Source organism: Protobothrops mucrosquamatus, unplaced genomic scaffold (genome assembly GCF_001527695.2).
Source record: "Protobothrops mucrosquamatus isolate PMUCROS unplaced genomic scaffold, P.Mucros_1.0 scaffold_182, whole genome shotgun sequence".
Lineage (NCBI taxonomy): Eukaryota > Metazoa > Chordata > Lepidosauria > Squamata > Viperidae > Protobothrops > Protobothrops mucrosquamatus.
This window is the reverse complement of record NW_015386258.1, coordinates 394,013-407,448: the sequence shown is the minus strand read 5'-3', so window position 1 is coordinate 407,448 and position 13,436 is coordinate 394,013. Positions and strand designations below refer to the sequence as shown.

General features: G+C 37.4%; 1 protein-coding gene across 1 annotated transcript in view; it reads left to right on the top strand.

Annotated features, from left to right (window-relative positions):
- The window catches only part of STXBP3 (syntaxin binding protein 3), a 33,313-nt gene extending 20,520 nt beyond the window's left edge, over positions 1 to 12,793 (top strand). The window contains exons 10-19 of the mRNA XM_015823992.1: positions 1,299 to 1,403; positions 2,209 to 2,266; positions 2,650 to 2,715; positions 4,246 to 4,326; positions 5,829 to 5,967; positions 6,807 to 6,913; positions 7,584 to 7,679; positions 9,551 to 9,636; positions 9,722 to 9,870; positions 11,927 to 12,793. Of these exons, the coding sequence (XP_015679478.1) occupies positions 1,299 to 1,403; positions 2,209 to 2,266; positions 2,650 to 2,715; positions 4,246 to 4,326; positions 5,829 to 5,967; positions 6,807 to 6,913; positions 7,584 to 7,679; positions 9,551 to 9,636; positions 9,722 to 9,870; positions 11,927 to 12,024 (985 nt within the window). The 3' untranslated portion in view covers positions 12,025 to 12,793. The remainder of the gene's footprint in view (positions 1 to 1,298; positions 1,404 to 2,208; positions 2,267 to 2,649; positions 2,716 to 4,245; positions 4,327 to 5,828; positions 5,968 to 6,806; positions 6,914 to 7,583; positions 7,680 to 9,550; positions 9,637 to 9,721; positions 9,871 to 11,926) is intronic.
- Positions 12,794 to 13,436: the final 643 nt, after the last annotated feature.

Here is a 13,436-nt window from a genome sequence, read left to right as displayed (position 1 = left end):
CGCGGGACGGGGAGCGGCGGGAGGCGGCAGGACGGGGGGAGGGGTTACCTGCATCCTGCCAGCCGAACTCTGGAAGCCTGCCTGAATACCCGTATTTTCCGGCGTATAAGACGACCGGGCGTATAAGACGACCCCCGACTTTTGAGAAGATTTTCAGGGTTTAGAAAGTCGTCTTATACGCCGGAAAATACGGTATGTATGGCTTGTGTAAATGTTTCCAAACCAATCTTAGGAACACAAAGTAGTGTCTGTGAACCACCGCCTCTTTCTGAATTATTAAAACAGCCATGTCTTTCTCTACAATTTGCACAGCTATTCATTATTTGCTCTCGGTGTTTTCTGCCTGCTGGTGAAGTGGTATTACATGCATATATATGTGTGCAGAGGCAGCCAGGAACAGCTTTAGAAGGAACTGCATGACTCAGAGAAAAGAGGCGCTTCCTACATAATCCTGTGCATTCATAAGCAATTACATTGAAGAATTTGCCCAGCCCTAGTAGCTGTATATCAAATACAAACAAATGTAGATTAGTGAACAATTATTGCATTCAATTAGAAGAAATGCTTCAAGAGTAGTCAGTGCTTTATTTAGTATTACAGCCATGAAATAACTTTTGCTAAAACTAACTTTCCATTTTCCCCTCTTGTATTTCTACTGCTTTCTGGTTGAATCAGTTTCTGTGAGTTTCTATGCATATAAAGTGTTTCGTGGCATAACTTTAGTACGCTCTATAGTATTCCTTCAGTCTTTAGTAATCTGCTTAATAGTTGGAAATGTAATGCTAAGCATGTTAGTTATAGATATATGTGAATTAAATAGTTACTCTATCAGAGTCTGCTGTGATTGCATGTGAAGTTTATATTTAGGATTATTTATTTATGTAAAATAGAATATTCTCTGCAGAACAGGATTTAAAAAAACTGAGTAGTGTCAAATTCAGTGTACTAAAGGAGAAGCTAGATAATCTAAACACATTTATAATGGTGTTTAGGGAATTTGTGTTGCATTTCAGTTCACACAGTTTTATATGTGTTGTTGCAACTTCATAAAATTATACTTTCAGCATAAACTTTCCATATGAGATATTACCTCCACATTTGCTTAGGGACATAGACAATGCTTGAAACTGCAGCACTTCATGAAAAGTGCAACTTGCATTTTCCTCAGATTCTTGATATGCATTCAAAATAAGAGCTTTGCTATACTGCTTTTCTGTAATTATGAAATATCTGTGCCACAAATATTTTGTACTTTTAGCTTCATAGATTAAAATGAATAAACTGCTTTTTAAACATAGGTATAAGACTGATGGTGCAAGTGGGAAAGAAAGAGAAGCCATTCTAGAAGAAGAAGATGATCTTTGGGTGAAAATCCGACACAGACATATTGCGGCTGTATTGGAGTAAGTGACACTTTCTTTTAATATTCTTTTAAAAAAAATTTTTCTTTTAATAAGCACAGTTATGGAATAACAGTTACATAAAGCTTAAACCTCTGTGTGTATGTACACAAGCAGAACCCACAGTGTAGATATATTAAAATATAAGCACCTCACAGAATTATTTGACGGTGAAATAACCTGTCTTCCTCATTTGGCTATTTTGGTTGAACTACTAAATATTTTTCTCACCAACCTGTCTACATACATAAAGTTATATTTGTTTGAAACAGATTTTTTTAAAATTTATTTTATTTTATTTATTTTTTATTCAGAATTCTAGAGTTCCATGAGAAAGCATTACAGGTTCTATGAAAAATCATGATTAAAAAAAAAATTCTGAACTAGTGCTCACAAAAAAAAATGTAAACATTTTCTGAACTAGTGGGAGTCTTATGCATGCCACATCTCAGCTTCCTGAGTTGCCTGAGAGCTGAAAATTATTCAGGGTTCCTCCTGGGTAAAAAGGTTGAGACAGGCTAGTCTAAAACAATGCTTGTCACTAAGCAAATGACACTGTAGACCAGGGGTCCCCAACCCCTGATCCGTGGACCAGTACCGGTCCGTGGCATGCCAACAACCGGTCCGCAGAAACAAACAAAGCCCCATCCATGGGATGCAGGCAGCACACAAAACCACACATTCTCCGGTCCATGGAAAAACCTCTCTCCACGGAACCGGTCCCTGGTGCCCAAAAGGTTGGGGACCTCTTCTGTAGACAACTGTTCTATGTATATTTAATTTAGTAAGATTTCTTTTAAACTTTCAGGGAAATACCAAAACTTATGAAGGAAGTTTCTTCAAAAAGAAAAGCAACAGAAGGCAAAGTAAGATTTTTTTTATGTTTATATAATAATAATGTAATAAAGAATGTAGTAATGTATTCTTTAAATCATCCTTTAAACAGTTAGCCAACAACATGATGCTAAAAGAACGGATGTGGAAAGGAGAATTCCTGAAAAGCAAATGTTCTTGGATTTCAAATATATAAAATGCCCTTAATACTTAACTGTTTTGATAAATGATTAAAATCCTTCATAGGCCCTAAAACATTTTCTGGCAATATTGTTACCTTATCTATAAGACAGTAACCTTATTAATTTTATTGTACTCTGTAATAATTATATTTCCTGATCTTTGAATGAAAAAATTAAGAGGACAAAAATAAATTTTAAATATTTGAATTGACTTTACAAATGCTTTTTCCCAGATATCATTAACTAATCTGGCCCAGCTTATGAAAAAGATGCCCTACTTTCGCAAGCAGATTACTAAGGTAAGCAGAAAATTATATGACAGTGGAAGAAAACAATATTTTTTAAAATGTAGTTAAAAAAATGAATCAGCAAGGAAAAGGAAGAAAAAATGGCAGAGGGAGGAAGTGAAGGAATACACTGAAACTTGAAAGTATATATTCTTCGGAGAGAGAAAAAGACAAAATATTATAAACATCTATATTCAGTATTTCTATCCAGAATGATATTTATATGAAGGGAATTTATTATACAAAATATTGTTAGCTATATTAACAATGACCATGTTTGAATATATCCTTTATTCATTGTAAGTTTTTCCTGTGTTTTTTTGTTAACCAGAGCACACTTCTCCACACTTAAATTCCATAATTTGTAGTAACAAAACTGGCAGCTATCAAATTTTCTTATATATCAATGTATATGCTTTTGGTGCCGTGAAAGGATTTTCAATTTCCAAATGTACATTCAACCCAAGAATTGGTAATAGATTCCAATTTGCTTATTATCCTGCTATCACAATCTAGAAAGATTACAATTTAATAGTCTAATTTTAGTGGGGTACAATACAATCTGGGGTACATTTTTGATGACTTACTGCAAATAGATTTTAAAATACTTCTATGGCACAAACATATCTAACAAGATTTGAGTTTAAACTCAAATTAATTTCCCAGATTCTAAGGCTTTCAATAATAATTGTCCTATTTAATATGTCTTATTTTATAAAATTGTTGAAATTTCCTTGTTAGTAAGTGGAGAAGATGAAAACCAATTTTCAGAGGTGGCCTTATATGATCTATATAGTTGACAGCAGAATGATTGAGCTTCAGTAATTCATACCATATTGGAAATTTTGACTTCTTTCTTTTAAAATCCTGATTTTGGCCTAAAACTCTGCCCAAATTATGCTGAGATAAAAGCATGATTATAGATGTACCTGCATCAGTACACTATTATGTATCAAAACCATGATTTTTCGGTAGTTTTATATTTGAATTAAACAGATCTTATATATTTACATGGTTATTGTTTGAGCAGATCACAGTTCATTTAGTCTTGATTTTAGTCATTTAAATACCTCTGCAGACCTCAAAGGATTGTATAACTGTTGATGAGTCTCATGGATATAATGCTTTAACATTTTGTGACTCTGTGAACTTTCTAATTTGCTGCAGTTATTAACCCTCATGAATTCCTACTACTATATTCTAAATGTCATAAAAATCAATAATTTCCATTATTTCATTATTTCCTAAGCATGTCTTCATTAAGATATATCCTTCTAAGTTCAGTAGACTTTATTTTCTTCCTGACTATTACAGCTACAGTCTCAGAAATAAAATAATGGCTTGACTATAGTGTAAGTCTTGTTCATTATACTTACAACAGTTTCTGCCTAAAATTATGAATAATGTGATTGCTTTTTATTTAAATCCAAATCCTAACATATTGGTTTTAGGAAATACAAGTGTTTGTCAATTATTCTTAAATTGTAAATGTAATTTAACATAATTCCAGAAAAAATAGCTTTTCCCCTTTCTGTTTTACAGCAAGTTGTGCACCTTAACATAGCTGAAGATTGCATGAATAAATTTAAGAGTAATATAGAAAAGCTGTGCAAAGTGGAACAGGTATGTGAAGCATTCAAATGTCCAGGGTTTTTTATACTAGACAAATCCTAACCTAAGTTTATTTTTTTATCCATCTGTCCATCCATCCGTCAGCCATCTCGACTTGGTCAGTTAGTAAAGAAATATTCTGGGAACCCCTCCTTCATGATCTACGGCCGCTGCATGCAAGGAAACAAAAGTTTGTGTGTGGGGGGGGGGAAATGGTCAGTCAATTCCAACTTTGCGAGATCTTTTTTTTCCGCGAGAAGTTGGAACTGATTGATCTTTTTTTTTTCTCCCACAAACTTCTTATGTTTACCTGCATGTGGCGGCAGGTCATGAAGGAAAAACGGCACGGGGCTGGGAGTCAGGTAAGGAAAGGCATGGGTGCTGACGGCAGCACACCCGCCCGCTTCACCACCCTCCCTCCCCGAGCCTCTAGTGCTCCATCTGCCGTTTTGTTTGGCCTGGCCGCCCCCACCTCAGCGCCCTTCCCGCCACCTCCCAGCATGGCCGCCCCATGGCTGCAGGGGTTGGCCTGACACAGGGAAGGCACGCACGCCACCCGCCCACCCCAGTACCATACCTGTTCCGCCACCACGCTCTCACCGCTGCATTGCTTCTCCACCCCATGTACAGGCCCCGCCCCACCCCCACGCGCTTGCGGCCTACCGGTACTGGCAAAAAGTAAGCCCTCTCCGAAAGTAAATCCAAGTGCTTACTTTAGAGCTCAAAAGAAAGTAAGACCGGGTCTTACTTTCGGGGAAATGCGGTAGTACAGTATTATGAAGGGGATTCCTACTCTTCTAAGGCAGTCTATATAGGATGAAGTACAGTAGGAAGTGCTGGTTTTCTATTTTGTCTTGCAAAACCTGAAAAGATTGTTTCACCATGCCTGGAGAACTGAATAATGTTGGAGATGGGGCTCAGATAACATCTGATATGCATTCCTATACTTCTGATGTGTGTTGAATGGGTTGGGGTATAGATTTACCTTAAGATGAAGTAGCACTTAACATATGTGAATGTTGATGTGACTTGATCAGTGCACTCTTTTCTAGGACAAAAATGTTGTTGCAGTCTTTTTAGCTCATTGATAATTGGAAGGGCCTTAACTGTATCACATCCTAAACTTTTAGAAATGAAATTGCCGTAGTGTCCCATTGTTAAGTTTTTAATTAAGGGTAGGAAGAGAACCGGAGACAAGCAACATAATGGTTTGATTTATTTATAAAATAGAAAAGGCGAATTCATTCTTACAATGTACTTCAAGATTGACTAAAACTTGCTTTAATACAGTTCTGTTCTATTTGCTTCTGATATTTTCAGAATTTTTGGAACCTACTTTAGCAAAATAATCCAGTAATACTTATATGTGGGAAATAGGACTTTCATCAAAAGTTCAAATGTGACAAGAAATTCCTCAAAATTCTGTAGCTGAAATGAAGGCTTAAAAACCAATGGAAGCATTACAGTGAAGTTTATGCTAAAATTATTGCTGTATTTTCTTGTTTATAATGTAGGATTTGGCTCTTGGAATAGATGCTGTGGGACAGAAAGTGAAAGACTCAATGCGGGTTCTCCTTCCAGTACTACTTAATAAAAGTCATGATAGTTACGATAAAATAAGAGCTATTCTTCTCTATATCTTCGGCACAAATGGTAAGGTTTGCTTCATACAGTTCAGAACCACTTCTATTTATAATTTGATATTGAACATATGTGATAAAAATATAGATGTGATAAATTTACATTTATCATATAAGTTCTCTGAAAGCTATGGTTACTGTTTTCTGGTGTCAGGACCTTTTAAGTTGATTACTGATTGTACATCACTTGTTGTGGAACTGGGTTATTGGGAGAAAATATTTCTAAATGCATTGCAGTCAATTTACATAAAAATAAAACATAGCTGTGCCTGACAGTGCATCTGCAGGCCACATCATTTTTTGAATCCTAAGGTAATTTAATTTAATTGCAGTCTTAACAAAAATTGATTTGGCAATATACCAAATATTTAACGACTATTTAATTTGGTGAGATTTCTAAGAAAGCATGAGATTGCACTATAAGAGAAATTCGCAGGAAAATAAATTTCCTATCCTGTTTTTCTCCAGAAAGCAATTTTATAAGATTCATTGAGCTTATCTAAAAAACAGACTTCAGCACCATTTTAGGTGCAATTCTTCCCTTCCTCATTAGGCTATCATTTCCTAGCACAAAATGGTCCAAGTCATGACTGCAAAAGATGCTCAGGAGGAGAAATCATGAGAAATGTTACTTAAATGATCTTCTTCAGTACATTAAAATCAAAATCATTATGTTTTGAGAAGTGTAACTAGGAAAGGATGATAATAAACACTGGCACGATGGAAACATATTTAGCATTGTATAAATTCCTATGGCGTATAAAGTTTTCACTGATGACTTAACGTAGCTTGAAATTTATTCCATGCAACTGCTGTTGTTTACTAATTCAAAATGTCACATTTATCAAAAAGGAACTACCCAAGAAAATTTGGACAAGTTGATCCAAAATGTACAGATAGAAAATGACAGCAACATGATAAACAATTGGAAGTACCTTGGTGTGCCTGTCCTCACTACAGTAAGGAATACAACTTTTTTTTCCTGAAAACTATTTTACTTCACTTATTTTCAAGGTTCTCATACAGTACACTAGTTTCAATTTTACACCTTTGCATTTTATTTCTCTTCTCATTTAATTCTCCAAATTCTTCAGTCAGCAGTCATTATAATTAGAACAATTTATGAAAATTACGTGGCAATGAGAGCTAGAAACACAGTGATGCAGAATGCAGATAAATAGCACAAAATCTGTTTATCATACTGGATTTATAATATAAGAAAGCATTCCAAAAAGTTTTATAAAGATGATCTCAATAACCTAATAAAAAGTTTGCATAATTATCTCAAGTTAAAGTGGCTATGGAGATAGACCTCAGATGTAATGCTTATTTGAGGGCAACCAATGTATTCATAGTTGATGATGGGAAATCTGAACCTACTATACTTGTCTCTTATTACTACATTGTGCCAGAAATTTTGAACTCCGAAGCTGGAGTGTACATATTTTCTTATTGAATGGAGTGGAACATTAAAAGAGAAATGTTTAGTGAATCTCAGGCTAGGGTAGATAATTTAGATTTATGAAGAACAAGGCAAACAGCTAAATTGCAACTTAGGAGGAGTGCCTATTGTGGATTTTTGAGTGAATATCTGATTTCTTAGATGATAATAAACATGTGACTTTTTAGTCTGCAACGCAACGAAGATCATCCAGAAGGGATCGCTCTTCAGAAGAAACATTTCAGCTTTCTAGATGGACACCCATTGTTAAAGATATCATGGAGGTAAATTTTTCATGAAGAATGCTTAAGCAGAAATTTTAAAGAGAGGATGTGAGTGTATACAGGTAATCCTTGAGTTACAAGTGTAATGGAGCCTGCCCATTCCACTCATAACTCGAAAACTCGTAGAGTGGATCTTGTACCTCGAGCGAGTTCACTCCCTTGCTCGTTAAAATGCATACGGCTCATTAAGTGAACATGAGGTATCTCAGGGTGGGGAAGGCCATGGAGGACCTAGTGATGGAACAGGCCCCTAAGGCCTCCCCGACCCACTAAGATACCTCATGCTTCTCCCTCCCTTCCTGCCGCACCGGACTCACCTGGAAAAGATCCATCTCCTCTCTGCCATGAATCCTGCTGCTGCCCAGTTCTGAGGCTGGGGGATGCTTCTGCAGCCCCCCTGCGGCCCAATCCGGGCTCCAGAAGCCTTTTCCAGGCTGCTGCTGCCTGGAAACGGGATGACAGAGAACTACGTAAGCATCCCCCTGCCTCAGATCTGGGTGTCAGCGGCCTGGAAAAGGCTTCTGGAGCCCGGATTGGGCCGCAGGGGGGCTGCAGAAGCGTCCCCCGGCCTCAGATCCGGACAGCAGTAGTCTGGAAAAGGCCTCTGACGCCCCGATCCAGCCTCCGGAGGCATGTGGAAGCATCCCCTGGTTTCGGTTCCGTTCTCTGTTGCAGAGAACAGAGGCCTAAAGTACCATGCGATCACATGAGATCAGTAGCGTGAGATCTTACCCCAGTGATCTCGCATGATCTTGTGTTACTTTAGGCTTCTATTCTCTGCGAAGGCACTGAAGGCCTTGAGCAGCCAAGAAAGCGAAGGTTCTCAATTTTCGCAGGTTGAGTATGGAAGGCCTGGTGCCTAGGGAGACTCGGGCGGGGGTTGGGAGGGAGGGAATAACCAGGGTGAATGTTGCAGAGCCTCTGCGGTCGCTCGTAAGAGCAAATGACTACCATGTTGCTGCAAAATTCGTAATTTCGGGACTTGCTCATAAGCACTAGGGGGCGCTCATGTAACTGAACGAGTGTTAAGTGAACACTCATAACTTGTGGATTACCTGTACGTGTGTATTTAATGGAACAATTCTTCACTTTTAGTTATGCTGAATCCTTGGGTTACAGAAAAATATTATTCTGCAGAATTTGAAAAACTATTAATGTCCATTTCTCTTTAACGAAAGTTAACTAGTGGCATATTTGGACATTCACACACACACACACACTTTTTTGCAGTTCTTAGCATTTGAGTAGCATGCAGAAAGTACTTTGAAGAAGCCAAATAGTTTAAGAAGAATCCCAGAATATATTTAAAATACTGAAAAAAAAAGTGCTTTTCTTCAAAAATTTAATAGAAAGCTACATTCACACACACACACACAGAGAGAGAGAGAGAGAGCAGAGAGAGAGAGAGAGAGAGAGAGAGAGAGAGAGAGAGAGAGAAAACACTAATAAATATTGCTGGAAATAAACAGCATTTTTAATTCCTTAAACTGACTACATACTACCGTATGTAGTATGCAGCTCTGTCTCCCTTCTAATGTTAGCGTACAAGTAGAAAATTATTCAGTTATATAAACAAGAATGTCCTTGTCTTGGAATGTCCTTATTTATTTATCACTTCATGTCCTTATGAAGTGATAAATATTTGGAGACATGCAGTGATAAATATTTGGAATGTTGAACATAAATTATTGTTAACTATGAAATGTTTTTTCATTGAGAAAGTGATTCATAAATGGCAACTTCTGTTCTAATTTTTTGTTAATATATTGCCTATTAATCTAAGAAATTTTGCTACTTTCAGTCTGGTTGCTGGTTACAGGTAATGTGAATCTTTGAGTAATATAACAGGGTCATATTTCTTTGTTTTCCAGGATGCTATAGAAAATAAATTAGATTCAAAAGAGTGGCCTTATTGTTCCCAGTGCCCAGCACCTTGGAATGGTTCAGGAGCAGTGAGGTTAGGAATTTAAATGTACTTGACACAATTGCTCCTTGTTTTCCTGATAATTAGTTTGAACAGTTCTGTGTACTTCCCTTTACAGTGCTCGTCATAAACCCAAAACTAGTTACTTGGATGAACGTAAGAGTGGTGCAAAGTTGATTGTGTTTGTCATTGGAGGCATTACGTATTCAGAGACACGTTGTGCTTATGAAGTTTCTCAGGCATACAAGTCTTGTGAAGTTATTATTGGTAAGCTTGCTTTTTCAGTATAGTTTTATTGCTTTAATATATAAAAAAGGGGGAAAGCTTACAAAGAGCCAAAGACAGAAACAGTGAAAATGAAATAACACAAACATATTATAGGGGAAGCCATTCTGCCTATCTTTTGAATACAGAAAATTCTTGAGATATGACCATTACGGTCGCGTGCCATGGCGGTTATTAGGTAAAACATCTCATCTAATAATCTCCCGATCCCTGCTCTCCCTAATGAAATGTTAAATGAATGTGTGGGTCATTAAGCGGAGTGCAGGGTGCCTCCTGGGTGGGGGAGGCCATTGGAAGCCTAGCACAGGCACGGGGCCTCTTGCCCTGGCCCTCCCAAGGCCTTCCCTATTCCCAAGACGTCCCAGGCTGTATTTCCCATGGCACTCAGCAACACAGCCACATTTAGACTGTTTGCAGCATTCCACAGTTACATGACCTTGTTTTGCAGTGGTTTGTCCCAAACAGGCATTTTTGGTTTTCGGCAAAACAGCGCCCATGAGTGCGAACAATGAGTTTGCACTTATGACCACTGCATTTGCTTTGGGCCAGTCACACTCTCTCAGCCCAACCTACCTCGTAGGGTTGTTGCTATGGGGAAAATGGGAGTAATAGTAGTCTTAGATAAATTTGCAGTCTTGAGTTATTTACAAGTATAATAAAAGCAGGATATAAATATCTCTTAAAAAAAATTGGTATGAATGCCCCTGCAATTGCTTTGTCCTTACTCTCTAATGGAACTGTATCAAGTTTTTCATTTTTAAAATGAAAAGGCTATTACGTTTTTCTTCTGCACATTAAAAAAATAATGTAGTCTGCTATGAATAGGATAGAATAATAACTTCATTGTCACTTTGAATGTACACTAATCGGCATACATTAAAAATGAAATGTCATTGCATACGGCTTTCAAAGGCCACCATCTACAGTATATACTACATAAATACGACAAAAATAAATAAATACAGAATTACAGCATATACCCACATATATTATATGGCACAGAGAGACAACACAGTCTAGTTCAGATTATGTATACATGTGCATGGCGAGAAAAACGATTCTTGCTAGTTTACCAGATGGATGGCATAGGGCAGTGGCAAACCTTTTAGAGACCGAGTGTCCAAACTGCAACCTAAAACACACTTATGCATCATCGGGTGCCGGGTGAGTGTGGCCCATTGAATGGGCGTGGCCCATTGGGTGGGCGTGGCTGCGGTGGTAACAGCAGACTGGGTGGGACTAAAAAGTTCAATCAATCAATTCCAACTTTGCAAGATCTTCTTTTTCCCGCGACAAGTTGAAATTGACTGATTGAACCTTTTTTTTGGCACACGGCGGCGGAGGCCTAAAGCGAAAAGGTTTTATAAAACCCAGCTGAAGGCCTAGGACTGGGGCGACGGCGCGCGTGCCCACAGAGAGGGCTCTGAGTGCCGCCTCTGGCACCCGTGCCATAGGTTCGCCACCACTGGCATAGGGAATAAAGCTATTGCATAATCGGATAGTCCTGCTAGAAATACTTCAAAACCTCCTTCCAGAGGGGAGCAACAGAAATAGACTGTAAAGTGGGCGTGTGGGGGTCTCTAACAATGCTTTGAGCTCTAAGCACATAGCGCTTAGAAGCAGCATCCTGACTACCAGGGAGTGAGCTTCCTATGATCTTCTCGGCTGTCCTTACCAGTCTCTGAATGGACTTTCTATCTGAGGCACTGCCGCCACCAAACCTGACGGTGATGCAGTTTGTTAAAATGCTCTCAATTGTGCCTCTGTAAAAAATGGCCAGGACAGAAGGAGAGAGATGTGCTCTCCTCATCAGATACAGGAAATGCAGACGCTGGTTTGCACGCGTCACTAAGGATGAGGTGTGGAGAGACCAGTTCAGATTGTTAGTTATCTGCACCCCCAGATATTTAATACTGTTGGCCACCTCTACAGCTGCATCCTTGTTACTGAGTGGAGTATGACTATGTCAGCTCTTTCTAAAAGTGATGAGTTATGAATGTGGTAGATTAATGTTAATGACTGTATTTTTTTTTACCAGGATCTACTCACGTTGTGACACCTAGAAGACTTTTGGATGATGTAAAAGCACTTACTGTAACAAAACCAAAGGATAATGTTTATTTGAAAGATGAGTAGAGATCATAGTTAAACATTCATTTCTGCTTAACTTAACAGATAAAAAAAATCATGCTATAGATATTATGGATATAATCTAGTTGGACATAAGCATTTTAAAGTCCTCTGGTTTCACTGGAAGAAATGTTAAAACTGTTTTTGCAACTTCTTTTTGAAATCAGTGGGTATTTAAAAGTGCTCGGTTGGAACTGGGTTGTATTCTGTGTAAATATTTTACAAATAAGTGTTATTTAGAATTGTGTTTTTATAATTTGAGATTGCTGCTTTTCATTGTGGTGGGGAATGGGAAGATGGTAAATGAAGTGCATGCAACAGCTTGTATTTTATATTGTATTTGCGTTATACAGTAACTGGCCTTTTATTGTGAAATGTTCACTGTAGAGAATGTTCATCACTACAACATATTACATTAAGACTTGGAAAACATGTTTGTACATATGCTAATAATTTCAATAATAATGTGTACACTTTCTATCATGAAACATGTCTGTTTCTAAATATATGGTTACAAAATGTTATGGAATTATGGAAGAAATTTAAAATATAAATGTGTAACACAATTTCACAATTAACAGATGTAGAGCTACAAAATTCTATGCAACTTCTATTTCACTGAAAACAATTTGCAGTAAACTACAGATATAAAGCTAACTTCTTTTCTGAGAAATTTGATATAAATTTTAAAATATATGCATCTGGGAGTGCATGGATCTTTCTATGGTATTTGGATAAAACACAGGTATGTAATAAACACTTTACCATAATTAAAGAACATTGGTGAATGTGTTGTTTCTAGAGAATCTTTAAAATTTGCAGTACAGACCAGTTAGTCATTTTCCTCCCCTCTTTTTTCCTGGGAAAATTGCCTCACTGGAGTCTTTCAAACAACATTCAGTATTGATTGGAGCAGTAGAAGCAGAAGATGAAGAGTAATGTAACAGGGATAATTGAGTAATAGGGATAATTGATAGCTGAGACTTTCAAAGTGATACAAATTGGATTAGAATAGAAAAACATTGCTGCGTATTTAAATGACACTATCCTTCACTAGCACATAAATTTGGTAAATACAGCTCCCAATTTCTTACTAAAATCATTGGGTAATTTATTAATTTAAAACACATGTTTGATGGCACAATGGTTTATTATTTAATAATAGAATACTGTCTTGGCTGTCCATTGCTACTTGTTTGGATTCCAGTCCTTCCTGGTGTGAACAGGAAGTTGATGGGATGGTGCTGATGGGAATTAGTAAAGTACCTCTGAAACATTGGAGGTGTATTTAAGAGGTGAATATGAGTACATGTATTGACTAGCTCCATTTATGAACGTACAGTGCATTCAGAAAGTATTCAGACCCGCTTTACCTTTGTCAATTTTGTTGACAAAAGTCTAGAGTTGTTGAAATTCAT